The sequence below is a fragment of the Salvelinus fontinalis genome, chromosome 40 (assembly GCF_029448725.1).
Source record: "Salvelinus fontinalis isolate EN_2023a chromosome 40, ASM2944872v1, whole genome shotgun sequence".
Lineage (NCBI taxonomy): Eukaryota > Metazoa > Chordata > Actinopteri > Salmoniformes > Salmonidae > Salvelinus > Salvelinus fontinalis.
The window spans coordinates 10,356,782-10,379,932 of record NC_074704.1 but is presented as its reverse complement, the minus strand read 5'-3'; the positions used below and the strand labels follow the sequence as shown (position 1 = coordinate 10,379,932).

The 23,151-nt window shown below is 45.7% G+C and overlaps 1 protein-coding gene and 1 long non-coding RNA gene across 3 annotated transcripts; both read right to left on the bottom strand.

The window, feature by feature from the left end:
* Positions 1-5,514: 5,514 nt before the first annotated feature.
* Positions 5,515-6,868, bottom strand: LOC129839665 (uncharacterized). The gene is made up of 3 exons (XR_008757059.1): positions 5,778-6,868; positions 5,662-5,699; positions 5,515-5,594 (listed from the first exon to the last, which is right to left on the bottom strand). It is a non-coding gene; the product is annotated as an uncharacterized LOC129839665 (long non-coding RNA).
* A 2,602-nt stretch (positions 6,869-9,470) lies between these two features.
* On the bottom strand, positions 9,471-12,065 carry LOC129839661 (ataxin-2 homolog). Of its 2 annotated transcripts, XM_055907210.1 has the most exons (5): positions 11,981-12,065; positions 11,846-11,898; positions 9,743-11,756; positions 9,626-9,662; positions 9,471-9,545 (listed from the first exon to the last, which is right to left on the bottom strand). In XM_055907210.1, the coding sequence occupies exons 1-4, from the start codon at positions 12,007-12,009 to the stop codon at positions 9,653-9,655; spliced, it is 2,106 nt and encodes a 701-aa protein (XP_055763185.1). In that variant the 5' UTR covers positions 12,010-12,065; the 3' UTR covers positions 9,471-9,545; positions 9,626-9,652. The 2 variants fall into 2 exon arrangements, with proteins under 2 accessions (XP_055763185.1, XP_055763184.1); XM_055907209.1 differs by having other exon boundaries at positions 9,471-9,662.
* Positions 12,066-23,151: the final 11,086 nt, after the last annotated feature.

Sequence of the window (23,151 nt, the reverse complement as noted above, 5' to 3'; positions counted from 1 at the left end):
GACCCTTCTAATCTGGCTGGTTAATTAGGTACATCTGCAAGCCACTGAACATAATTTCCATTGGTCCAATTTCCCAATTGAGATCAAGTTCGCTTGATTTCATTCAGCTGGTGTGCTGGAGGTTTGCGCATCATGGACAAATCCAATGGTTTTAAAGAGTGAACTCTACCTACCCATTGCACTGGGTGAGCTTAATCAAGTGCACCTTTATTTCATGCTAATTAAGATCCTGCCAGGGGCTTTTGCAGGTGCAACCTCAGTGGTCCGGTAGAAGTGTGTTGTGCAAAGATATATTTTAGATTTTTCAAAGTAGCCTCACTTTGCCTTGATTACAGATTTGCACATTCTTGGCATTCTCTCAACCAGCTTCATCTGGAATGATTTTCCAACAGTCTTGAAGGAGTTCCCACATTTGCTGAGCACTTGTTGGCTGCTTTTCCTTCACTCTATGGTCCAACTCATGCCAAACCATCTCAATTGGGTTGAGGTCGGGTGATTATGGAGGCCAGGTCATCTGATGCAGCACTCCATCACTCTCCTTCTTGGTCAGATAGACCTTACACAGTCTGGAGGTGTGTTGTGTCATTGTCCTATTGAAAAACAAACGATAGTCCCACTAAGCGCAAACCAGATGGGATGGCGTATAGCTACAGAATATTGTGGTAGCCAGTGTACCTTGAATTCTAAATGTATCACAGACCGTGTCACCAGCAAAGCACCCCCACACCATCACACCTCATCCTCCATGCTTCATGGTGGGAACCAGACATGCGGAGATCATCCGTTCACCTACTCTGCGTCTCACAAAGACACGGGGGTTGGTCTTGTTTTGGTTACTACATCATTCCATATGTGACTTACCACCTTCGGTCTTATGTGGTAAAATGTGAAATGGTGCATCATGGACGTGTCTCCCTGTCAGGAATGCCATACCACGGTTGCACGGTTTGAAGATGTAATCCGGAGACAGGTGTTTTCTCCATTTCTTTAGCTATCATACTCTAATTCCACTGATTTTCTCCAGAAAACGGAGAGCAACACTTATGCAGCTCCACTATACAAAACATTTTTTTTTAGAGCGCCGTTCGGCAGGATTACCAAAAAAGACTGACGAGTTCAAATAGCCAGATAACTTCAATATGGCGGACCAATCCGAACTCCTCTCTCTGCATGTCCAGCCCACTCATTATCTCAGACTATCATGGCTAGTGAGAAGTTTGCTTACTATTACTGTGGCTTAGCCAGCAAGGCTCGTAATTTAACAATTGTATTTGTATTTACAGGTGGCATACATGTTTGTTATTAAGGCACATGAAAGTTCACAAGTTCGAGAAGGAATTTCTGCCAAAAAACGCATTTTGATTTTTACGTTCAAGCGGCTCTCCTGTGAAGTCGTGACTTGCGACATACGCCTAGTTTCCTGAATCGGGTCACATATGTGTTATTTCATAGTTTTGATGTCTTCACTATTATTCTACAGTGTAGAAAATAGTAAAAATAAAGAAAACCCTTGAATGAGTACGTGTGTCCAAATGTGAGTGCTACTGTCAATCAATCAATCAATCAAGTTTATTTTATATAGCCCTTCGTACATCAGCTAATGTCTCGAAGTGCTGTACAGAGACCCAGCCTAAAACCCCAAACAGCTAGAATGCAGGTGTAGAAGCACGGTGGCTAGGAAAAACTCCCTAGAAAGGCCAAAACCTAGGAAGAAACCTAGAGAGGAACCAGGCTATGAGGGGTGGCCAGTCCTCTTCTGGCTGTGCCGGGTGGAGATTATAACAGAACTATGCCAAGATGTTCAAAAATGTTCATAAGTGACAAGCATGGTCAAATAATAATCATGAATAATATTCAGTTGGCTTTTCATAGCCGATCATTAAGAGTTGAAAAACAACAGGTCTGGGAGAGGTGGCGGTTCCATAACCGCAGGCAGAACAGCAGCAATGCCAGGCGGACTGGGGACAGCAAGGAGCCACCACGCCCGGCAGTCCCGACGTATGGTCCCAGGGCTCAGGTCCTCCGAGAAAAAGAAAGAGAGAAGGAGAAAATTAGAGAGAGCCAAGATTTTCAAAATGTTCATAAATGACAAGCATGGTCAAATAATAATCAGGAATAAATCTGTTGGCTTTTCATAGCCGATCATTAAGAGTTGAAAACAGCAGGTCTGGGACAGGTAGGGGTTCCGTAACCGCAGGCAGAACCGTTGAACTGGAATAGCAGCAAGGCCAGGCGGACGGGGGGCAGCAGGGAGTCGTCATGCCCGGTAGTCCTGACATATGGTCCTAGGGCTCAGGTTCTCAGAGAGAGAAAGAAAGAGAGAACGAGAGAATTAGAGAAAGCATACTTAAATTCACACAGGACACTGGATAAGACAGGAGAAGTACTCCAGGTATAACCAACTAACCCTAGCCCCCCAACACAAACTACTGCAGCATAAATACTGGAGGCTGAGACAGGAGCGGTCAGGAGACACTGTGGCCCCATCCGAAGATACCCCCGGACAGGGCCAAATAGGAAGGATATAACCCCACCCACTTTGCCAAAGCACAGCCCCCGCACCACTGGAGGGATATCTTCAACCACCAACTTATAATCCTGAGACAAGGCCGAGTATAGCCAACAAAGATCTCCACCACAGCACAAACCAAGGGGGGGCGCCAACCCAGACAGGAAGATCACGTCAATAACTCAACCCACTCAAGTGACGCACCCCTCCCAGGGACGGCATGAAAGAGCACCAGTAAGCCAGTGACTCAGCCCCTGTAACAGGGTTAGAGGCAGAGAATCCCAGTGGAGAGAGGGGAACCGGCCAGGCAGAGACAGCAAGGGCGGTTCGTTGCTCCAGAGCCTTTCCGTTCACCTTCACACTCCTGGGCCAGACTACACTTAATCATATGACCTACTGAAGAGATAAGTCTTCAGTAAAGACTTAAAGGTTGAGACCGAGTCTGCGTCTCTCACATGGGTAGGCAGACTGTTCCATAAAAATGGAGATCTATAGGAGAAAGCCCTGCCTCCCGCTGTTTGCTTAGAAATTCTAGGGACAATTAGGAGGCCTGCGTCTTGTGACCGTAGCGTACGTATTGGTATGTACGGCAGGACCAACTCGGAAAGATAGGTAGGAGCAAGCCCATGTAACGCTTTATAGGTTAACAGTAAAACCTTGAAATCAGCCCTTGCCTTAACAGGAAGCCAGTGTAGGGAAGCTAGCACTGGAGTAATATGATCAAATTTCTTGGTTCTAGTCAGGATTCTAGCAGCCGTATTTAGCACTAACTGAAGTTTATTTAGTGCTTTATCCGGGTAGGCGGAAAGTAGAGCATTGCAGTAGTCTAACCTAGAAGTAACAAATGCATGGTTTAATTTTTCTGCATCATTTTTGGACAGAAAATTTCTGATTTTTGCAATGTTACGTAGATGGAAAAAAGCTGTCCTTGAAACAGTCTTGATATGTTCGTCAAAAGAGAGATCAGGGTCAAGAGTAACGCCGAGGTCCTTCACAGTTTTATTTGAGACGACTTTACAACCATCAAAATGAATTGTCAGATTTAACAGAAGATCTCTTTGTTTCTTGGGACCTAGAACAAGCATCATGGTAGACAAGAGATTGTCCGGCAAAACAGAATTTACATTGTTTACATAAAAGCAGACCATTGAATGCATAATCAATTTCATCCCGTGTCATGAGTCTTTGGTCAAACAGGCAGTCGACTACAGCAGGCAAATGTGTTGATTTGTGTCAATGTTTGTGAATGAGTTCCAGGTGACACATTATGCTCGCTAAGCTTCCCTGCTAGTGCCTTGCCGGCTTCATCATTGGTTCTGGATGGATCCATTTAAGGTCTGAGTTCTCATGCTATGTATTTAGATGAGTTCACCAACAAAACTTGGTTTCGAAAAATGTACTTGTTCTTATTTTTTTTATTTCACCTTTATTTAACCAGTTAGGCCAGTTGAGAACAAGTTCTCATTTACAACTGCGACCTGGCCAAGATAAAGCACAGCAGTGCGACAAAAACAACCACACAGATGCACAAACGTTCAGTCAACACAATAGAAAATCTGTATATAGTGTGTGCAAATTAAGTAAGGAGGTACGGCAATAAATAGGCCAAGAGTGGCAAAGTAATTACAATTTAGCAATTTACACTGGAGTGATATGTGCAAGTTGAAATACTGGTGTGCAAAAGAGCAGAAAAACAAAAACAAATATGGGGATGAGGTAGGTAGTTGGTTGGATGGGCTATTTACAGATGGGCTGGGTACATCTGCAGCCGTCTGTAAGCTGCTCTGACAGCTGACACTTAAAGTTAGTGAGGGAGACATAAGTCTCCAACTTCAGTGATTTTTGCAATTCGTTCCAGTCATTGGCAGCAGAGAACTGGAAGGAAAGGTGGCCAAAGCAGGTGTTGGCTTTGGGGATGACCAGTGAAATATACATGCTGGAGCGCGTGCTAGGGGTAGGTGTTGCTATGGTGACCAGTGAGTTGAGATAAGGCGGAGCTATACCTAGCAAAGACTTATAGATGACCTGGAGCCAGTGGGTTTGGCGACGAATATGTAGCAAGGACCAGCCAACGAGAGCATACAGGTCTCAGTGGTGGGTAGAATATGGGGCTTTGGTGACAAAACGGATGCCACTGATAGACTGCATCCAATTTGCTGAGTAGAGTGTTGGAGGCTATTTTGTGAATGACATCACCGAGGTCAAGGATCGGTAGGATAGTCAGTTTTACGAGGTTATGCTTGGCAGCATGAGTGAAGGAGGCTTTGTTGACGTTCTGTTGTCTGTTTGGGAATATCTTTGTTTATTGATAGGTTAAACTGTTCCAGGCAGCCGTTCCACAGCTCTTTGCAGGCCCATCAATTCTTCCACACCAGTCTCAAACCGTTTCTGTATGGACCTTGCGTTGTGCACAGGGGCATTGTCATGCTGAAACAGCAAAGGGCCTTCCCCCAAACTGGTGCCACAGTTGGAACCACATAATTGTCTAGAATGTTGTTGTACGCTGTAGCGTTAACATTTCCCTTCACTGGAACTAAGCGGTCTTGCCCAAGCCACATCAAAAACAGCCCCAGACCATTATTCCTCCAGCAAACTTTATTTGGCACTATGCAGTCGGGCAGGTAGTGTTCTCCTGGACTTATTTGACCGGGGTAGCATTTGACAAACTGACTTGGAAAAGTGTCATCCTATGAATGTGCCACGTTGAAAGTCACTGAGCTCTTCAGTAAGGCTGCATGCATAGCGCTCAATTGTATACGCTTGCGAGGCCAAAATAGCCAAATCCAGTCATTTGAAGGGTTGTCAACATCCACAAAATATGACCATGAGGAAGGTCTGACATTTCGCAACACTAGAGCCAATCTTTGAACAACCAGTAGCAAATGTAAACACCAGATATTTGAAAACTGAGCCACATTCCCTTTTACTTCAAACTGCACTGGCAAAATACATCTGTTCGAAATCAGCAAGCAGTGGGCACAGGAGAACCCTCAGTATTTTAATGACACATTTTTATTGATTAAAACATGCAAGAGTAGCTAGAGCACCGGCAACTTCCTGGTCAAAACAAAAGCATGACTGAAACCTGAAAGAAATTAAAACAGTGTCAGCAGCAGAATCTTATTTCATCAATTTGACATTAAACATCTCACCATCAGCTTCTAAAGGATGAAGCCACCATTAGATTTTCCTGTTGGCAGATACATGGTTAGTACAAAGGACTTCAAATTCAGAAAGCAAAGTTAAGATCAAATTAAAGTTATGTTACCTTGTAGGATCCTTTACTAGTGGTGGGTATGTGCTTGGTTCAAATATGCCAACATCACTGTCATTGGGAGCTTTTCCACTGTTAACATACAATGTTCCCAGGAGTGTAGCGGGTTTGGGAGAAGACAGTTTTGCCATTCTCGTAGTGCGATTTGGAACTGTAGGAACGGATTGGGATGGGAACTGACTGTTCAACGATAATGGCCTGAGAGCTACCAGTGGCACCATCTTCAGTGCTTTTGTAGTGCTCCTGCTGAGACATGGGGCCAGTTGCTTCTGGGGCATTTGGGCTGGATGTTAGACTTGCTGAGGCATGGCAGTCTGTTGCTTCTGCTGCTGGGGCATAAGAGCTGGATACCACACTAGCGGAGCCTGCTTAGGATCAGCGTCCAGCTGCTTTTGCGTCGGAGCTGGATGCCACACATTTGCTGGAGCGTAGGGGCCGAATGATTCTGCTGCTTTTGGAAATTTGGGCTGAATGCCACACTTGCTTCTGAGGCATGGCAGTCGGTTGTTTCTGCTGCATTCAAGCTGGACGCCACATTTGCTAAGGCAAGGCTGTCGGTTGAGTCTGCCGCCGAGGCTCAGTGGCCGGTGGCTTTTGTTGCTGGGGCATTTAAACCAGATGTCACACTTGTTGGGGCATGGCAGTCAGTTGCATCTGCTGCGGAGGTATTGGAGATGGATGCCACACTTTTTGGGGAATGGGGGCCGGTTGATTCTGCGGCATTTGAAATTGGAGGTTTATAACACACTTGCTGACGTTGCTTAGGATCAGCGTCCGGCTGCTTTTGCATCAGAGCTGGATGCCACACTTGCTGAGGCTTCTGGTGCTGAGGCATGGCAGTAGGTTGTTTCTGCGGCATTGAAGCGGGATGCCACACTTGCTGAGGAATGGGGGCCGGTTGCTTCTGCTGCTGGGTGAATTTGGGCTGGATGCCACACTTGCTAAGGCGTCTGTGGCATGGCAGTTGGTTGCTTCTGCTGCTGAGGCACAGCAGCCGGTTTCTTCACCGAATATATTTGCGCTAGCCGCCACGCTTGCTGAGACATTGTAGCTGGTTGCTTCTGCCGAGGCGGCATGGGAGCCGGTTCCTTTTGTTGCTGGGACACAAGAGACAGTGGAGGATAGCATGTTATCCCTCCAATTAACAGGCAACAAATCCAAGGAATAATTAAAAAATGTTTTTATCCTAGTCAGTTAAAACAACTACCTGTAAAACCTGGAAGAGAAGGGGAAACAAACTACAGCTATACAACTCTATACAAGCCCTTTTTCAAATCCAAACCTCAGTATTCAAAACTAATGGTAGCCAGAAGCATTACCAGGAGATCTTCATAATTGTAGCTGATCATCTTTATTGCTGCACCTTATAAAGGAATCCTAGACCCTGCCAGCCACTGAACATAATTTCCATTGGCCCAATTGAGATCAGGTGCACGTGATTTCATTCAGCTGGTGTGCTGGAGGGTTTGCACATAATTTTTTAATTTCACCTTTTTTAACCAGGTCGGCTGGTTGAGAACAAGATCTCATTTACAACTGCGACCTGGCCAAGATAAAGCACAGCAGTTCGACACATACAACAACACAGAGTTACACATGGAATAAACAAACATACAGTCAATAATACAGTAGAGAAAAGAAAAATCTGTATACAGTGAGTGCAAATGAGGTAAGATAAGGGAGGTAAGGCAATAAATAGGCCAAGGTGGCGAAGTAATTACAATATAGCAATTAGACACTGGAATGGTAGATGTGCAGAAGGTGAATGTGCAAGTAGAGATACTGGGGTGCAAAGGAGCAAGATTAATAAAAAAATACAGTATGGGGATGAGGTAGTTGGACGGGCTGTTTACAGATGAGCTATGTACAGGTGCAGTGATCTGTGAGCTGCTCTGACAGCTGGTGCTGAAAGCTAGTGAGGGAGATATGGGTCACCAGTTTCATTGATTTTTGCAGTTCGATCCAGTCATTAGCAGCAGAGAACTGAAAGGAAAGGTGGCCAAAGTAGGAATTGGCTTTGGGGGTGACCAGTGAGATAAGTATGAAGCGATGGCCAGCCAACAAGAGCGTACAAGTCGCAGTGGTGGGTGATATATGGGGCTTTGGTGACAAAACGGATGGCACTGTGAGAGACTGCATCCAATTTGTTGAGTAGAGTTTGGAGGCTAGTTTAAAAGATGACATCACCAAAGTCGAGGATCGGTAGGATGGTCAGTTTTACGAGGGTATGTTTGGCAGCATGAGTGAAGGATGCTTTGTTGCGAAATAGGAAGCCAATTCTATATTTAATGATGGATTGGAGATGCTTAATATGAGTCTGGAAGGAGAGTTTACTGCCTAGCCAGACACCTAGGTATTTGTAGTTGTCCACATATTCTAAATCAGAACCGTCCAGAGTGGTGATGCTGGACAAGCAGGCAGGTGCGGGCAGTAATCGGTTGAAGAGCATGCATTTAGTTTTACTTGCATTTAAGAGCAGTTGGAGGCCACAGAAGGAGAGTTGTATTTCATTGAAGCTCGTCTGGAGGTTAGTTAACACAGTGTCCAAAGAAGGGCCAGAAGTACACAGAATGGTGTCGACTGCGTAGAGGTGGATCAGAGAATCACCAGCAGCGAGAGCGACATCATTGATGTATACAGAGAAGAGTCGGCCCGAGAATTGAACACTGTAGCACCCCCATAGAGACTGTAAGACGTCCGGACAACAGGCCCTCCGATTTGACACACTGAACTCAGAGAAGTAGTTGGTGAACCAGGCGAGGCAATCATTTTAGAAACCAAGGCTGTTGAGTCTGCCGATAAGAATGTGGTGATTGACAGTCGAAAGCCTTAGCCAGGTCGATGAAGACGGGTGCACAGTAATGTCTCTTATCGATGGCAGTTATATCGTTTAGGACCTTGAGCGTGGCTGAGGTGCACCCATGACCAGCTGTGAAACCAGATTGCATAGCGGAGAAGGTAGTGAGATTCGAAATGATCGGTAATCTGACTTGGATTCCGAAGACCTTAGAGAGGCAGGGTAGCAATTTGGGTCTAGAGAATCATTTACATTTACATTTTAGTCATTTAGCAGATGCTCTTATCCAGAGCAACTTACAGTAGAGTGCATACATTTTATTACATTTTTACATACTGAGACAAGGATATCCCTACCGGCCAAACCCTCCCTAACCCGAACGACGTTATGCCAATTGTGCGTCGCCCCACGGACCTCCCGGTTGCGGCCCGGATGCGACTGAGCCCTATACAAACATAAGTATGGAGGTAGATGTGCAAACGGGGGTTGACGTGTCCAAAATAACATTTGAGCCATCTAGATATGGAACAGACACTGCTAAACTGATTTGACTTTGCCATTTGTGGTATGGGCTATAGTATAAGGCCAAATGCAAGTTTGAAGTTAGCTTACCTACCAACAGCTTAGACTGAGGTTGAAGACCGTCTCACTGTTTACAATGCATGCCTACATCTAAAGTACGAACATATGAGGAATGTCTGACAAACCACCCCTTGACAAATGCTCTTATGTAGACCCAAGCTTTTATTTTTAACAACCAGTAGCACAGGTGAAAAGATTAGAAAAACCAAAGAATTAACTGAACATTAGTCATTTTTACTACAGACTGCACACCACCTGTTCTCAATTAGCAAGCATTGGATATGAGAACCAATATCTCAGAGACAACGCATTTTTTAAAGTAAAATTGTTTATTGATTCCATCATGCTAGAGCAGCAAGAGCAGCAAGAGCACCAGCAACTTCCTGGTTGAAACAAAAGCAGAAAGAACTGCAGTGTCAGCAACACAGAATGTTAAGTAACCAATGTCAGAAACAATTCTCACCATTAGAGCTTCTAGAGGATGAATCCATTACATTTTCCTGTTGATAGATATATGGTTAGTACAAAGGACTTCAAATTCAGAGAGCCAAGTTCAGAGCAGGTTATAGTTACCCATTACCTTGCAGAATCCTTCACTGGTGGTGGATATATGCTTGGTGCACCAATGCCAACATAACTGTCCTTGGGAGCATCTCCACTGTCAACCAGCATAGGCTCCCTAGGAGTGTAGCGGGTTTGGGAGAAGACAGTTCTCCCATTCTCGTAGTGTGATTTGGAACTGTAGGAATAGATTGGGATGACACCCGACTGTTCAACGATGCTGGCCTGAGAGCTACCAGAGGCACCATCTTCAGTGCTTTTGTAGTGCTTCTGGACCATTTTAGCTGGATACCACACGTCGTGAGGCTGCTGGGGCATAGGGGCCGGTTGCTTCTGTGCCAGATGCCACACTTGCTGAAGCATGGCAGCCGGCTGCTTATGCTGTTGGGACGTTTGCCACAGTTGTTGGGGTATGCCAGTCAATTCCTTCTGAGGTAGATGGATGGGGGCTGGTTGCTTCTGCTTCTGTGGAAATTGAGCTGGATGCCACATTTGCAGAGGTGGCTGGGGCATGGCGGTCAGTTCAATTTGCTGATGAAGTTCAGCGGCTGGTTGCTTCTGCAGCTGGGACTTTTGAGCTGGATGCAACACGTCCAGGGGCATGGTGGCTGGTTGCTTCTGCAGCATGGTGGCCAGTTGTTTCTGCTGCTGGGGCATTTGAGCTGGATACCATGCATGCTGGGGTATAGCTGTTGGTTGTTTCTGCAGTAAAAGCATTGGGGCCAGTTGCTGTTGGGGCATTTGAGCTGGATACCACTCTTGCTGGGGCATGGCGGTCGGTTGCTTCTGTGGTAAAGGCATTGAGGCTGCTTGCTTCTGCTCCTGGGGAAATTGAGCTGGATGCCACACTTGCCGAGGTGGCTGGGGAATGGCGGTCAGTGCCATTTGCTGCTGAGGTTCAGCGGCCGGTTGCTTCTGCAGCTGGGGCTTTTGAGCTGGATACCATGCTTGCTGGGGTATGGCGGTCAGTTCCTTCGGTCGCTGAGTTGCAGAGGCTTGTTGCTTCTGGACCATTTTAGCTGGATACCACACATCGTGAGGCTGCTGGGGCATGGGGGCCAATTGCCACACTTGCTGAAGCATGGCAGCCGGTTGCTTATGCTGCTGGGGCATTTGAGCAGATTGCAACAGTTGTGGTGGAATGGCGGTCAGTTCCTTCTGCGTTTGATTCTGGGGAAATTGAGCTGGATGCCACACTTGCTGAGGTGGCTGGGGCATGGCGGTCTGTTCAATCTGCTGCTGAGGTTCAGCGGCCGGTTGCTTCTGCTGCTGGGGCTTTTGAGCAGGATACCACACTTGCTGGGGCATGGCAGTAAGTTGCTTTAGCAGCATTTGAGCTGGACGCAACACTTGCTGTGGTTGCTGGGTTATGGCGGCCGGTTCCTTCTGCTGCTGGGGTTTAGTAGCTAGTTGCTTTTGCTGCTGAGGCATTTGAGCTGGATGCCACACTTGCTTGGGCATGGTGGCCGGTTGCTTCTGGGGTGGAGGCATTAGGGCTGGTTGCTTCTGCTGCATTTGAGCTGGATACCATACTTGCTGGGGCATAGCTGTTGGTTGTTTCTGCGGTACAGGCATTGGAGCCGGTTGCTTCTGGGGCATGGTGGTCAGTTCCTTCTGCTGCTGAGAACTAGTAGTTGATTGCTTTTCCTGCTGGGGAATTTTAACTGGATACCACACTTGCTGTTCCTTCTGATGCTGAAGTTCAGTAGCTGGTTGCTTCTTGGGCATTTGAGCAGTATACAACACTCCTTTAGGCTGCTTAGGATAACTGGCCGGTAGAGTCTGCTGTTGGATCATGGCGGACGGTTGCTTTTCCTGCTGGGGCATTTGAGCTGGATACATCATTTTCTGAGGTGCCTGGGGCATGGGGGCCAGTTGATTTTGCAGAATGGCAGCCAGATGTTTCTGTTGCTCTTCAGTCAGCTGCGCTTGCAATGGAGCTGTTGGAGAGTTGTAATTACCATATCCTTTAGACCTAAGTGAGCCTGCATAGAGCCATGCGGCATCAGAACCTGGTGCAGGACTCCCATCACCTAGGTTAGAAAAAAAGTAAAGTAAAATGCCCGCCTTTGAAGTTATTGGAACCACAACTGCTATTTGAAATTAATGTGTAGAAACTTACTTGATGTAGAACAGGTTATCCCTCCAATTAGCAGGTAACAAAGCCAAGAAACTCTTAGGGGGGAAAAGTATGTTAGAAACATAGCTACCTGAAGGACAAGGGAAACAAACTAGATCAATACTTTTAAAAACTTACCTGAAAGCGATTCTAATCATCACGGCCATTTTGCACCTCAAAACCTCCCCAGTAATCAGAACTGGCAGGCTTTTTGGTTGCTCCTTTAAATCAAATCCCAGACCCTTCTAATGTCATTGGATAATTAAGGTCAGCTGTAAGCCCCTGAACTACATTTGAGTCCTAATTACAAATTGACCCCTAAATCCTTCACCCTGGACTAAACACTTCTGTGAATCAGAAATGATTGAATAGGTATAAGGAATATGGCCACAATTGCATCCAGCCTATCAGAAGGCAAGGTGAAGCAATTTCCATATTGCTTTAACCTATCTGATCGTTTCAAATGCCCATAAGTGACTAAGTGGTAGGTGTAGGGGCTAGGGGTTGATTTGGAATTCAGAATTTACTCAGGTGTGGTTGATTCTCTAATTGAGTTCCTGACAGGTTTGACAGCCCTTACTCTAAAGCACACTTCAAACTCATTACACGGAGGACTGAGTGTCTGTGGGTTTTCGTTCCTTCCTTGTACTTGATTGCTGAATTAAGGCACTAATTACTCCCCTCACCTACAGTAGTTGTCTAGATCTTAATTGAAAGGAAAAAACTAAAACCTACAGACACTAGGCCCTCCATGGAATGAGTTTGACACCCCTGCTCTAAAGTAGGAAACACATTTTGTCTTGGCACTTCATTGATCGGTTTAAATTATTGCTTGTACAAAGTTCACTTTGGTTCATTTGAAGATTAGAGGCTAAATGAGCAGTTAGGCACCATTATTTTACACATGCCTTCTTTTAAACAGTGCGTTTCATTCAGCATAGCAACAGTAGATGATTAACATGTTTCAGTTGCACATAGTGCAACATCTTGGACAAATTCTGAATTTAGACAGACTCCAATTAAATACTCACATCATGCAAACACACCACACACATATGCTTTTGATGATCCGAGTCTTTAATTTTTCAGACGCAATCATATAGTAGGGCTGGTTTGAGTGGCAGGGCTAAAGCAACTGACTGTAGACCAAAGTCAAGAAGTAAAGTCAGGAGAGGTGCATCTGCGACAACCGAAATGCGGATACTAATGTCTTTATCCAAGAGTAAGGCTCAGATCACCATGGCAGTGTTGCCATTGTTTATAAAATGTTTCCTTTATAATGTCAAAAAAACATGTCTCCAACACCCATTCACAAACTGAAATAATTAGTGTGTACATTATACAATCAATAAATGAGAGAGCCTCAATCACATCATTCATTTATGCACTGTAGGCTACATATGAATTTTAGCAAGTTGGTTCCTGTTTCAGTCATGTCTTTGATCGCGTGGGTCAAACAAAAACACTAATGATTGGTTGACAATGGAGCCCCCACATGACAGGTGATGGCTGCAGGATGAAGTTGGTGAAGAGCAATTGCAGAAACTTGGAGTTTATGCAGATTTTTGTCAAGTATATGCAGTTGACATATAGACTATTTCAATTAATTTCAAATACATTCAAAGTAAGTATTCTGATCTTTTATTTGAAAAGATAAGTTAAATGTTATGTATTTGGAAATAAACTTGGAAAGTGTTGAAAAACTCAAAATCACACACTAATTAACACTCTAATGTATTAAATAAGTATTTGAAAATACTGTCAAATAATACAATTTGTATTATAACCCAGATATAACCCAGATACTGAAGTACACATGTTTTTGAACACAGGTCTGCACTTAAATGTAGCATTTGTATGTAAATACACAAAGATGTATTGTACCACAGGGTTCAATTCTCGGGCCGACTCTTTTCTCTCTATACATCAATGATGTTGCTCTTGCTGAGGGCGATTCCCTGATCCACCTCTACGCAGACGACACCATTCTGTATACTTCCGGCCCTTCCCTGGACACTGTGCTATCTAACCTCCAAATGAGCTTCAATGCCATACAACTCTCCTTCCGTGGCCTCCAACTGCTCTTAAATGCTAGTAAAACCAAATGCATGCTTTTCAACCGTTCGCTGCCTGCACCCGCACGCCCGACTAGCATCACCACCCTGGACGGTTCCGACCTAGAATATGTGGACATCTATAAGTACCTAGGTGTCTGGCTAGACTGCAAACTCTCCTTCCAGACTCATATCAAACATCTCCAATCCAAAATCAAATCTAGAGTCGGCTTTCTATTCCGGAACAAAGCCTCCTTCACTCACGCCGACAAACTTACCCTAGTAAAACTGACTATCCTACCGATCCTCGACTTCGGCGATGTCATCTACAAAATAGCTTCCAATTCTCTACTCAGCAAACTGGATGCAGTTTATCACAGTGCCATCCGTTTTGTTACTAAAGCACCTTATACGACCCACCACTGCGACCTGTATGCCCTAGTCGGCTGGCCCTCGCTACATGTTCGTCGTCAGACCCACTGGCTCCAGGTCATCTACAAGGCTATGCTAGGTAAAGTGCCGCCTTATCTCAGTTCACTGGTCACGATGGCTACACCCACCCGTAGCACGCGCTCCAGCAGGTGTATCTCACTGATCATCCCTAAAGCCAAAACCTCATTTGGACGCCTTTCCTTCCAGTTCTCTGCTGCCTGCGACTGGAACGAATTGCAAAAATCTCTGAAGTTGGAGACTTTTATCTCCCTCAATAACTTTAAAAATCTGCTATCCGAGCAGCTAACCGATCGCTGCAGCTGTACATAGTCCATCTGTAAACTACCCACCCAATTTACCTACCTCACCCCCATACTGCTTTTATTTATTTACTTTTCTGCTCTTTTGCACACCAGTATCTCTTCTTGCACATGATCATCTGATGATTTATCACTCCAGTGTTAATCTGCTAAATTGTAATTATTTGATTTATTGCCTACCTCATGCCTTTTGCACACATTGTATATAGATTCTCTTTTTCCTACCATGTTATTGACTTGTTTATTGTTTACTCCATGTGTAACTCTGTGTTGTTGTCTGTTCACACTGCTATGCTTTATCTTGGCCAGGTCGCAGTTGTAAATGAGAACTTGTTGTCAACTAGCCTACCTGGTTAAATAAAGGTGAAATAAAAAAATAATAATAATAAATTGTAGTATACTGCATCATATTCTATTGTATTTGTTGTTTCTTTGCGATTGCATTTGAAATCCTCAACTGTTATTTTTTCAGAAGACAGATTCCAATTCTTCTTTCTCTGTTAGACCCTCCAGGCCCTATTAGTCTACTGAGGTCAGTCAGTTGCGATTGTAACCATCACATCCAAAATCTCAGTGGTGAGTAGCCACTGAGCTGTTGTCAACTCGCAGATGGCAGACTTGCCCTCACACAAACACACACCATGCCCACCAGAGCACACACATAGCCTACATAAGATTCAGGCAGAAATCAATACTGACTCCAAAACAGACACAATTATTATTTACATTCATTTATTTGTTTGTTTTACAGCTCAGGTTTAGGATCAGGTACTACTGCCTGCTTCACCTCCTAAAATTAAGAAAAAATATTTGAGAAGCAATGTAGATAGATTATATAGATATAATATATAATTATATATATATATAATTCTCTGCTGCCAATGACTGGAATGAATTGCAAAAATCGCTGAAGCTGGAGACCTATATTTCCCTCACTAACTTTAAACATCAGCTATCTGAGCAGCTTACCGATCGCTGCAGCGGTTCACAGCCCATCTGTAAATAGCCCATCCAACTACCTACCGCATCCCCATATTGTTTATATTTACTTTTCTGCTCTTTTGCACACCAGTATTTCTACTTGCACATCCTCATCTGCTCATCTATCACTCCAGTGTTAATTTGCTAAACTGTAATTACTTCACTACTGTAACAGTCCTGACCTATTTATGTTAGTTTTTATGTGTTTATGGTCAGGGCATGTGTTTTGGGTGGGCAGTCTATGTTACCTGTTTCTATGTTGGTTTCGGTTTGCCTGGTATGGCTCTTGATTAGAGGCAGGTGGTTTGCATTTTCCTCTAATCAAGAGTCATATTTAGGTAGGGCATTATCACTGTGTGTTTGTGGGTGATTGTCTCCTGTGTCTGTGTTATGTCTTACACCATACGGGATTGTTTCGGTTGTTCGTTTCGTTTTCGGTTTATGTAGTCTGTTCCTGTGTCAGCGTGCTTCGTGTATATGTAAGTTCGGTTGTTCAGGTCTGTCTACATCGTTTTGTTATTTTGTTAGTTATATCCAGTATAGTTCGTTTTCGTCTTTGTCTATTTTGTTTATTTAATAAATCATTATGTGTTCAAACTTCGCTGCGCCTTGGTTCCCTCAATACTCCTCCTTTTCCGAAAATGGAGAGGAGGAGGAACGCCTTAACAACTACTATGGCCTATTTATTGCCGTACCTCCCCACGCCATTTGCACACACTATAGACTTTCTTTTTTTCTATTGTGTTATTGACAGTACGCTTGTTGATTCCATGTGTAACTCTGTTGTTTGTGTCACACTGCTTTGCTTTATCTTGGCCAGGTCGCAGATGTAAATGAGAACTTGTTCTCAACTAGCTAACCTGGTTAAATAAAGGAGGGGGAAAAAATGATTAACACCAGGAATGCACAATCCCTCCATCAGTGCTCAGACTGTCCGCAATAGGCTGAGAAAGGCTGGACTGAGGGCTTGTAGGCCTGTTGTAAGGCAGGTCCTCACCAGACATCACCGGCAACAACGTCGCCTATGGGCACAATCCCAGCGTCGCTAGACCAGACAGGACTGGCAAAAAGGGCTCTTCACTGACGAGTCGCGGCTTTGTCTTACCAGGGGTGATGGTCGGATTCGCATTTATTGTTGAAGGAATGAGTGTTACACCGAGGCCTGTACTCTGGAGTGGGATCGATTTGGAGGTGGAGGTCCATCATGGTCTGGGGCGGTGTGTCACAGCATCATCGGACTGAGCTTGTCACTGCAGGTAATCTCAACACTATGTTACGTCCTCCTCCCTTATGTGGTAACCTTCCTGCAGGCTCATCCTGACATGAGCCTCCAGCATGACAATGCCACCAGCCACACTGCTCGTTCTGTTTGTTATTTCCTGCAAGACAGGAATGTCAGTGTTCTGTCATGGCAGGCGAAGAGCCCGGATCTCAATCCCATTGAGCACATCTGGGACCTGTTGGATCGGAGGGTGAGGGCTAGGGGCATTCCCCCTAGACATGTCCGGGAACTTGCAGGTGCCTTGGTGGAAGAGTGGGGTAACATCTCACAGCAAGAACTGGCAAATCTGGTACAGTCCATGAGGAGGAGATGCACTGCAGTACTTAATACAGCAGGTGGCCACACCAGATTCTGACTGTTACTTTTGATTTTGTCTCCCCCTTTGTTCAGGGACACATAATTCCATTTCTGTTAGTCATGTCTATGGAACTTGTTCAGTTTGTCTCAGTTGTAGAATCTTATGTTCATATAAATATTTACACGTTAAGTTTGCTGAAAATAAACAGGTGACAGTGAGAGGACGTTTATTTTTTGCAGAGTTTATATTAACTTCAGTTGCAGTGAAATGATAAAAATGTATCTTTACATTGTCTTGGGAACATGGGTGGATAAATATTTATTAGCGTCTCGGGGAAAATGTGAATGCACGTGTAATGTGTAAGCAGACAGCATTTCATCCACAAAATACACACCCAAGACTAACTGAAGTTACAATTCTCAGCTTTCCATTTCCTTAAAATCTGTCAGAATTACATTTGGCACAGGACCAATGTTTCCACTGTTCTAGCATGCTACCTGGTCCTTAAATAATGTTACCTGTTAAGATTACTAATGCATTCATTCTATCAACGTAAGACATTTGTGAGCACTACTTTCGTCTTCTGGGGCAACAAGTTATGACAGAAGAAGCTGCATGTATTAAACTATAGTTGACAAATGGCCTACCTAATGTAAGTAAGCAGAAACCTGTCTAAATTAGGGGTGAAAGTAGCCGTTAAGCTCAGTTATGGTGGATCAAACTGAGCAGGTAGCCCACTTTAAAATGATTTGTTTGACAGTCAGACAACCATGAGATGAGAAACGGATCCTGTGCATACCACAAAAAACAGAATTCAGAGGTTTACATGCCACAGCAGCCCATCTCCAGGGTACAAGCTTTCTCAGGTTCTTGTAAAACACAAAATACGTACTTCAGTATTCAGAGTAACGGAATATTGATGTAAACGTGGTCAGTGGCTTTAACGTAGAGCCAATCTTGGGATTTGTCAACCAGCAGCAAAGATACAAATAAATTATATATTTGAAATCCAAAAGATTAGGAACTGTGAACCACATTCCCTTTTACTACAAATTGCACTGGCAACTAACACTGTTCTCAACCAGCAAGCCAAAGGTAGACATTAAACACAGCATTTCAAAACACAAGGAGGCACTTTTAAAGGTACAATATTTTATTGTTTTACAAGTAATGCAGGGTAGCATGAGCAGCAGCAACTATGGCCGATGCAAAAGCATCCAGTGGAAGCTTAAAGTGTCAGCAACAACTCGGAATTGTCATCCAAAGGATGAATCTACCATGACAATTCTGTTGATAGATGATTAGTACAAAGGATTTCAAAATCAGAACAAAAGTTCAGATGAGTGTAAAAAAATGTACATTACATCCCAGTAGCTGTTCCCTTGTGGTGGGGTTCCTTTAGCAGGTTGTCAGTTTTTAGCAGGTGGGGATATGCTTGGTTCAGAGATGTCAACGTCACTACGGTCCTTGAGAGCATCTCCGCTATCAAAAAGGTATAACCTTCCAGTGGTGTGGCAGGTTTGGGAGTAGAAAGTTTTGCCATTCTCATACACCGATTTGTAACTATATTGGGATGAGAACTGACTGTTCAAAGATGCTGCCTTGAACGCTGCTGGAGCTGAAACATTGGGTGCTTTCATTGTCACCGTCAGACCCAAAATCCTGAGAGACATCACTGCTACTAAAATCCATGTTTCTTGAGGAGTTGGCCCTCCTGCTCAAGGCCTGTGGCTCCTGCCGAGGCAAGGGCGCCTGTGGCTCCTGCCGAGGCAAGGGCGCCTGTGGCTCCTGCCGAGGCAAGGGCGCCTGTGGCTCCTGCCGAGGCAAGGGCGCCTGTGGCTCCTGCCGAGGCAAGGGCGCCTGTGGCTCCTGCCGAGGCAAGGGCGCCTGTGGCTCCTGCCGAGGCAAGGGCGCCTGTGGCTCCTGCCGAGGCAAGGGCGCCTGTGGCTCCTGCCGAGGCAAGGGCGCCTGTGGCTCCTGCCGAGGCAAGGGCGCCTGTGGCTCCTGCCGAGGCAAGGGCGCCTGTGGCTCCTGCCGAGGCAAGGGCGCCTGTGGCTCCTGCCGAGGCAAGGGCGCCTGTGGCTCCTGCCGAGGCAAGGGCGCCTGTGGCTCCTGCCGAGGCAAGGGCGCCTGTGGCTCCTGCCGAGGCAAGGGCGCCTGTGGCTCCTGCCGAGGCAAGGGCGCCTGTGGCTCCTGCCGAGGCAAGGGCGCCTGTGGCTCCTGCCGAGGCAAGGGCGCCTGTGGCTCCTGCCGAGGCAAGGGCGCCTGTGGCTCCTGCCGAGGCAAGGGCGCCTGTGGCTCCTGCCGAGGCAAGGGCGCCTGTGGCTCCTGCCGAGGCAAGGGCGCCTGTGGCTCCTGCCGAGGCAAGGGCGCCTGTGGCTCCTGCCGAGGCAAGGGCGCCTGTGGCTCCTGCCGAGGCAAGGGCGCCTGTGGCTCCTGCCGAGGCAAGGGCGCCTGTGGCTCCTGCCGAGGCAAGGGCGCCTGTGGCTCCTGCCGAGGCAAGGGCGCCTGTGGCTCCAGCCGAGGCAAGGGCGCCTGTGGCTCCAGCCGAGGCAAGGGCGCCTGTGGCTCCAGCCGAGGCAAGGGCGCCTGTGGCTCCAGCCGAGGCAAGGGCGCCTGTGGCTCCAGCCGAGGCAAGGGCGCCTGTGGCTCCAGCCGAGGCAAGGGCGCCTGTGGCTCCTGCCGAGGCAAGGGCGCCTGTGGCTCCAGCCGAGGCAAGGGCGCCTGTGGCTCCAGCCGAGGCAAGGGCGCCTGTGGCTCCTGCCGAGGCATTTGAACCAGATTCCGCACTTGATGAGGCAAAGTGGCTGGTTGATTCAGCTAAGGTATTTCTAGGGCCAGTCGTGACACTTGCAGAGGCATTATGGGTTGCTGCTTCTGCTGAGGCACGGAAGTCGGATACTTCACCCAAGGCATTTGTGCCAGTCGTGACGCTTGATGAAGCATTATGGGTGGCTGCTTGCGTGGCACTGTGTCCAGTTGCTTCCGCTGCCGAGGCATGGTGGCCAGTTGCTTCCGAGGCACCGTGGCCATTTGCTTCACCTAAGGCATTTGGGCCAGTCGTGACGCTTGATGAAGCATTGTGGCCAGTTGCTTCCGCTGCCGAGGCACCGTGGCCAGTTTCATCAGCTAAGGTATTTGGGCCAGTCGTGACACTTGAAGCATTGTGGCCAGCTGCTTCACCTAAGGTATTTGGGCCAGTCGAAGCGCTTGAAGCATTGTGGCCAGTTGCTTCAGCTAAGGTATTTGGGCCAGTCGTGATGCTTGCTGAGGCATTGTGGGTGACTGCTTCTGCGGCTGCGGCACGGGATCCGGTTGCTCCAACTAAGGTATTTGGGCCAGTCGTGACACTTGCTGAGGAATTACAGGTGACTGCGGCACGGGATCCGCTTGCTCCAACTAAGGTATTTGGGCCAGTCGTGACACTTGCTGAGGCATTACGGGTGGCTGCTTCACCTGCCAAGGCACGGGAGCCGGTAGCTTCCGCTGCATTGTGGCCAGTTCTTTTTAATTGATTTTGGGGAATTTATCTATAACTACCTACAAAAGAAAAGAAAGTTTCAAATCGTGAAATGCCAACATTTGAAGTTCGGACATTTATACAGTGTTACTTTTACTGAATTAAATGTGCAGAACAAAACACACCTTTAGGTGGAGAATAACAGGTTATCCCTCCAATTAGCAGGCAACAAATCCAAGAAATTCTAAATAAAAATAAAAACATCCTAGTCAGTTAAATACAACTACCTGTAAAACATGGAAGACAAGGGAAACAAACTAGAGCCATACAACTTACCTCAAAGTCACTTCAAAACTCACAGCCATTTTTCTCATCAAAACCTCAGTATTCAGAACTAATAGTAGCCAGAAGCCTTACCAGGAGATCCCTGATATTGTATCTGATTGTCTTTTTCCTGCGCCTTACAAAGGAATCCTAGACCCTTCTAATCTGGCTGGTTAATTAGGTACATCTGCAAGCCACTGAACATAATTTCCATTGGTCCAATTTCCCAATTGAGATTAGGTGCGCTTGATTTCATTCAGCTGGTGTGCTGGAGGGTTTGCGCATCATGGACAAATCCAATGGTTTTAAAGAGTGAACTCTACCTACCCATTGCACTGGGTGAGCTTAATAAAGTGCACCTTTATTTCATGCTAATTAAGATCCTGCCAGGGGCTTTTGCAGGTGCAACCTCAGTGGTCCGGTAGAAGTGTGTTGTGCAAAAATATATTTTTGATTTTTCAAAGTAGCCTCACTTTGTCTTGATTACAGATTTGCACACTCTTGGCATTCTCTCAAGCAGCTTCATCTGGAATGATTTTCCAACAGTCTTGAAGGAATTCCCACATTTGCTGAGCACTTGTTGGCTGCTTTTCCTTCACTCTATGGTCCAACTCATGCCAAACCATCTCAATTGGGTTGAGGTCGGGTGATTATGGAGGCCAGGTCATCTGATGCAGCACTCCATCACTCTCCTTCTTGGTCAAATAGACCTTACACAGTCTGGAGGTGTGTTGTGTCATTGTCCTATTGAAAAACAAACGATAGTCCCACTAAGCGCAAACCAGATGGGATGGCGTATAGCTACAGAATGTTGTGGTAGCCAGTGTACCTTGAATTCTAAATATATCACAGACCGTGTCACCAGCAAAGCACCATCACACCTCATCCTCCATGCTTCATGGTGGAAACCAGACATGTGGAGATCATCCGTTCACCTACGGGGGTTTGTCTTGTTTTGGTTACTACATGATTCCATATGTGACTCACCACCTGGATTCGGTCTTATGTAGTAAAATGTGAAATGGTGTTTTTTTACATCTGCTAAAAGTAGAGACTCAGAGCTACAACATGGTATATCATACACGGCATTTGAGCAACAATGGGAAAGTACTTCTGCTTTGAAAGTTGGCTTTTAATCTCACTTTTGAGAAAATCACCTTTGAATGTTTGGGTATCTAGTTTAGGGCTCTTCTTTGTCTACACCCATTCAGCATTGTTCACACCCTCTTAATAAGCTTTAGCCCCACCCATCTTGTTTCGCTTTCAGAGCACACACTTGACGCTCTGGCCGATGATTTGTTTCCCTCTGGATAACATGAAAACAGCCTAACCAGTTCTGCTGAAAACAATTTCATGACGCTTTCTTGCAGACGTTTACTGACACCGGCCATATTCAACGGGTGTCGTACACACGTCACGTAGTGTTAGCTAACGTTAGCTAGTTAAACAACAATGAACAAAGTGGCAACAATGCCACAGTGCTGGGAGCTAACCAACTAGGTCCCATGTTAGCTAGCTAACATTAGGCTCTAACTAGAAAAGCAAACGGCTCTGGGAAACAAATAATAACGTCAGCTAGGGAACCAGCCAGCTAACAGTACACTTTAGCTTGAAATGAAACCACTTTGTCAAAATTAGAAATGTGTCATATCTGAAAATGTAGCTAGCTAGTGCTAGACTATAAACATGCATCATGGACGTGTCTCCCTGTCAGGAATGCCATACTACGGTTGCACGGTTTGAAGATGTAATCCGGAGACAGGTGTTTTCTCCATCTCTTTAGCTATCATACTCTAATTCCACGAATCTTCTCCAGAAAACGGAGAGCAACACTTATGCAGCTCCACTATACAAAACTTTTTTTTTAAAGCGGTGTTCGACAGGATTACCAAAACAGACTGAGGAGCTCAAATAGACAGACAACTTCAATATGGCAGACCAATCCGAACTCCTGTCTCTGCATGTCCAGCCCACTCATTATCTCAGACAATCATGGCTGGTGAGAAGTTTGCTTACTTTTACTGTTGCTTAACCAGCAAGGCTCATAATTTAACAATTGTATTTGTATTTACAGATGGCATACATGTTTGTTATTAAGGCACATGAAAGTTCACAAGTTCGAGAAGGAATTTCTGCCAAAAAACGCATTTTGATTTTA

Bases quoted from the DNA above. Each gene is read 5' to 3' on its own strand.
- LOC129839661 (XM_055907209.1), bottom strand. From the start codon at position 12,009: ATGGCCGTGATGATTAGAATCGCTTTCAG. The intron at 11,899-11,980 runs GTAAGTTTTTAA...TTCCCCCCTAAG, and splicing joins ATGATTAGAATCGCTTTCAG to AGTTTCTTGGCTTTGTTACC. The intron at 11,757-11,845 runs GTAAGTTTCTAC...TTTCTAACCTAG, and splicing joins GATAACCTGTTCTACATCAA to GTGATGGGAGTCCTGCACCA.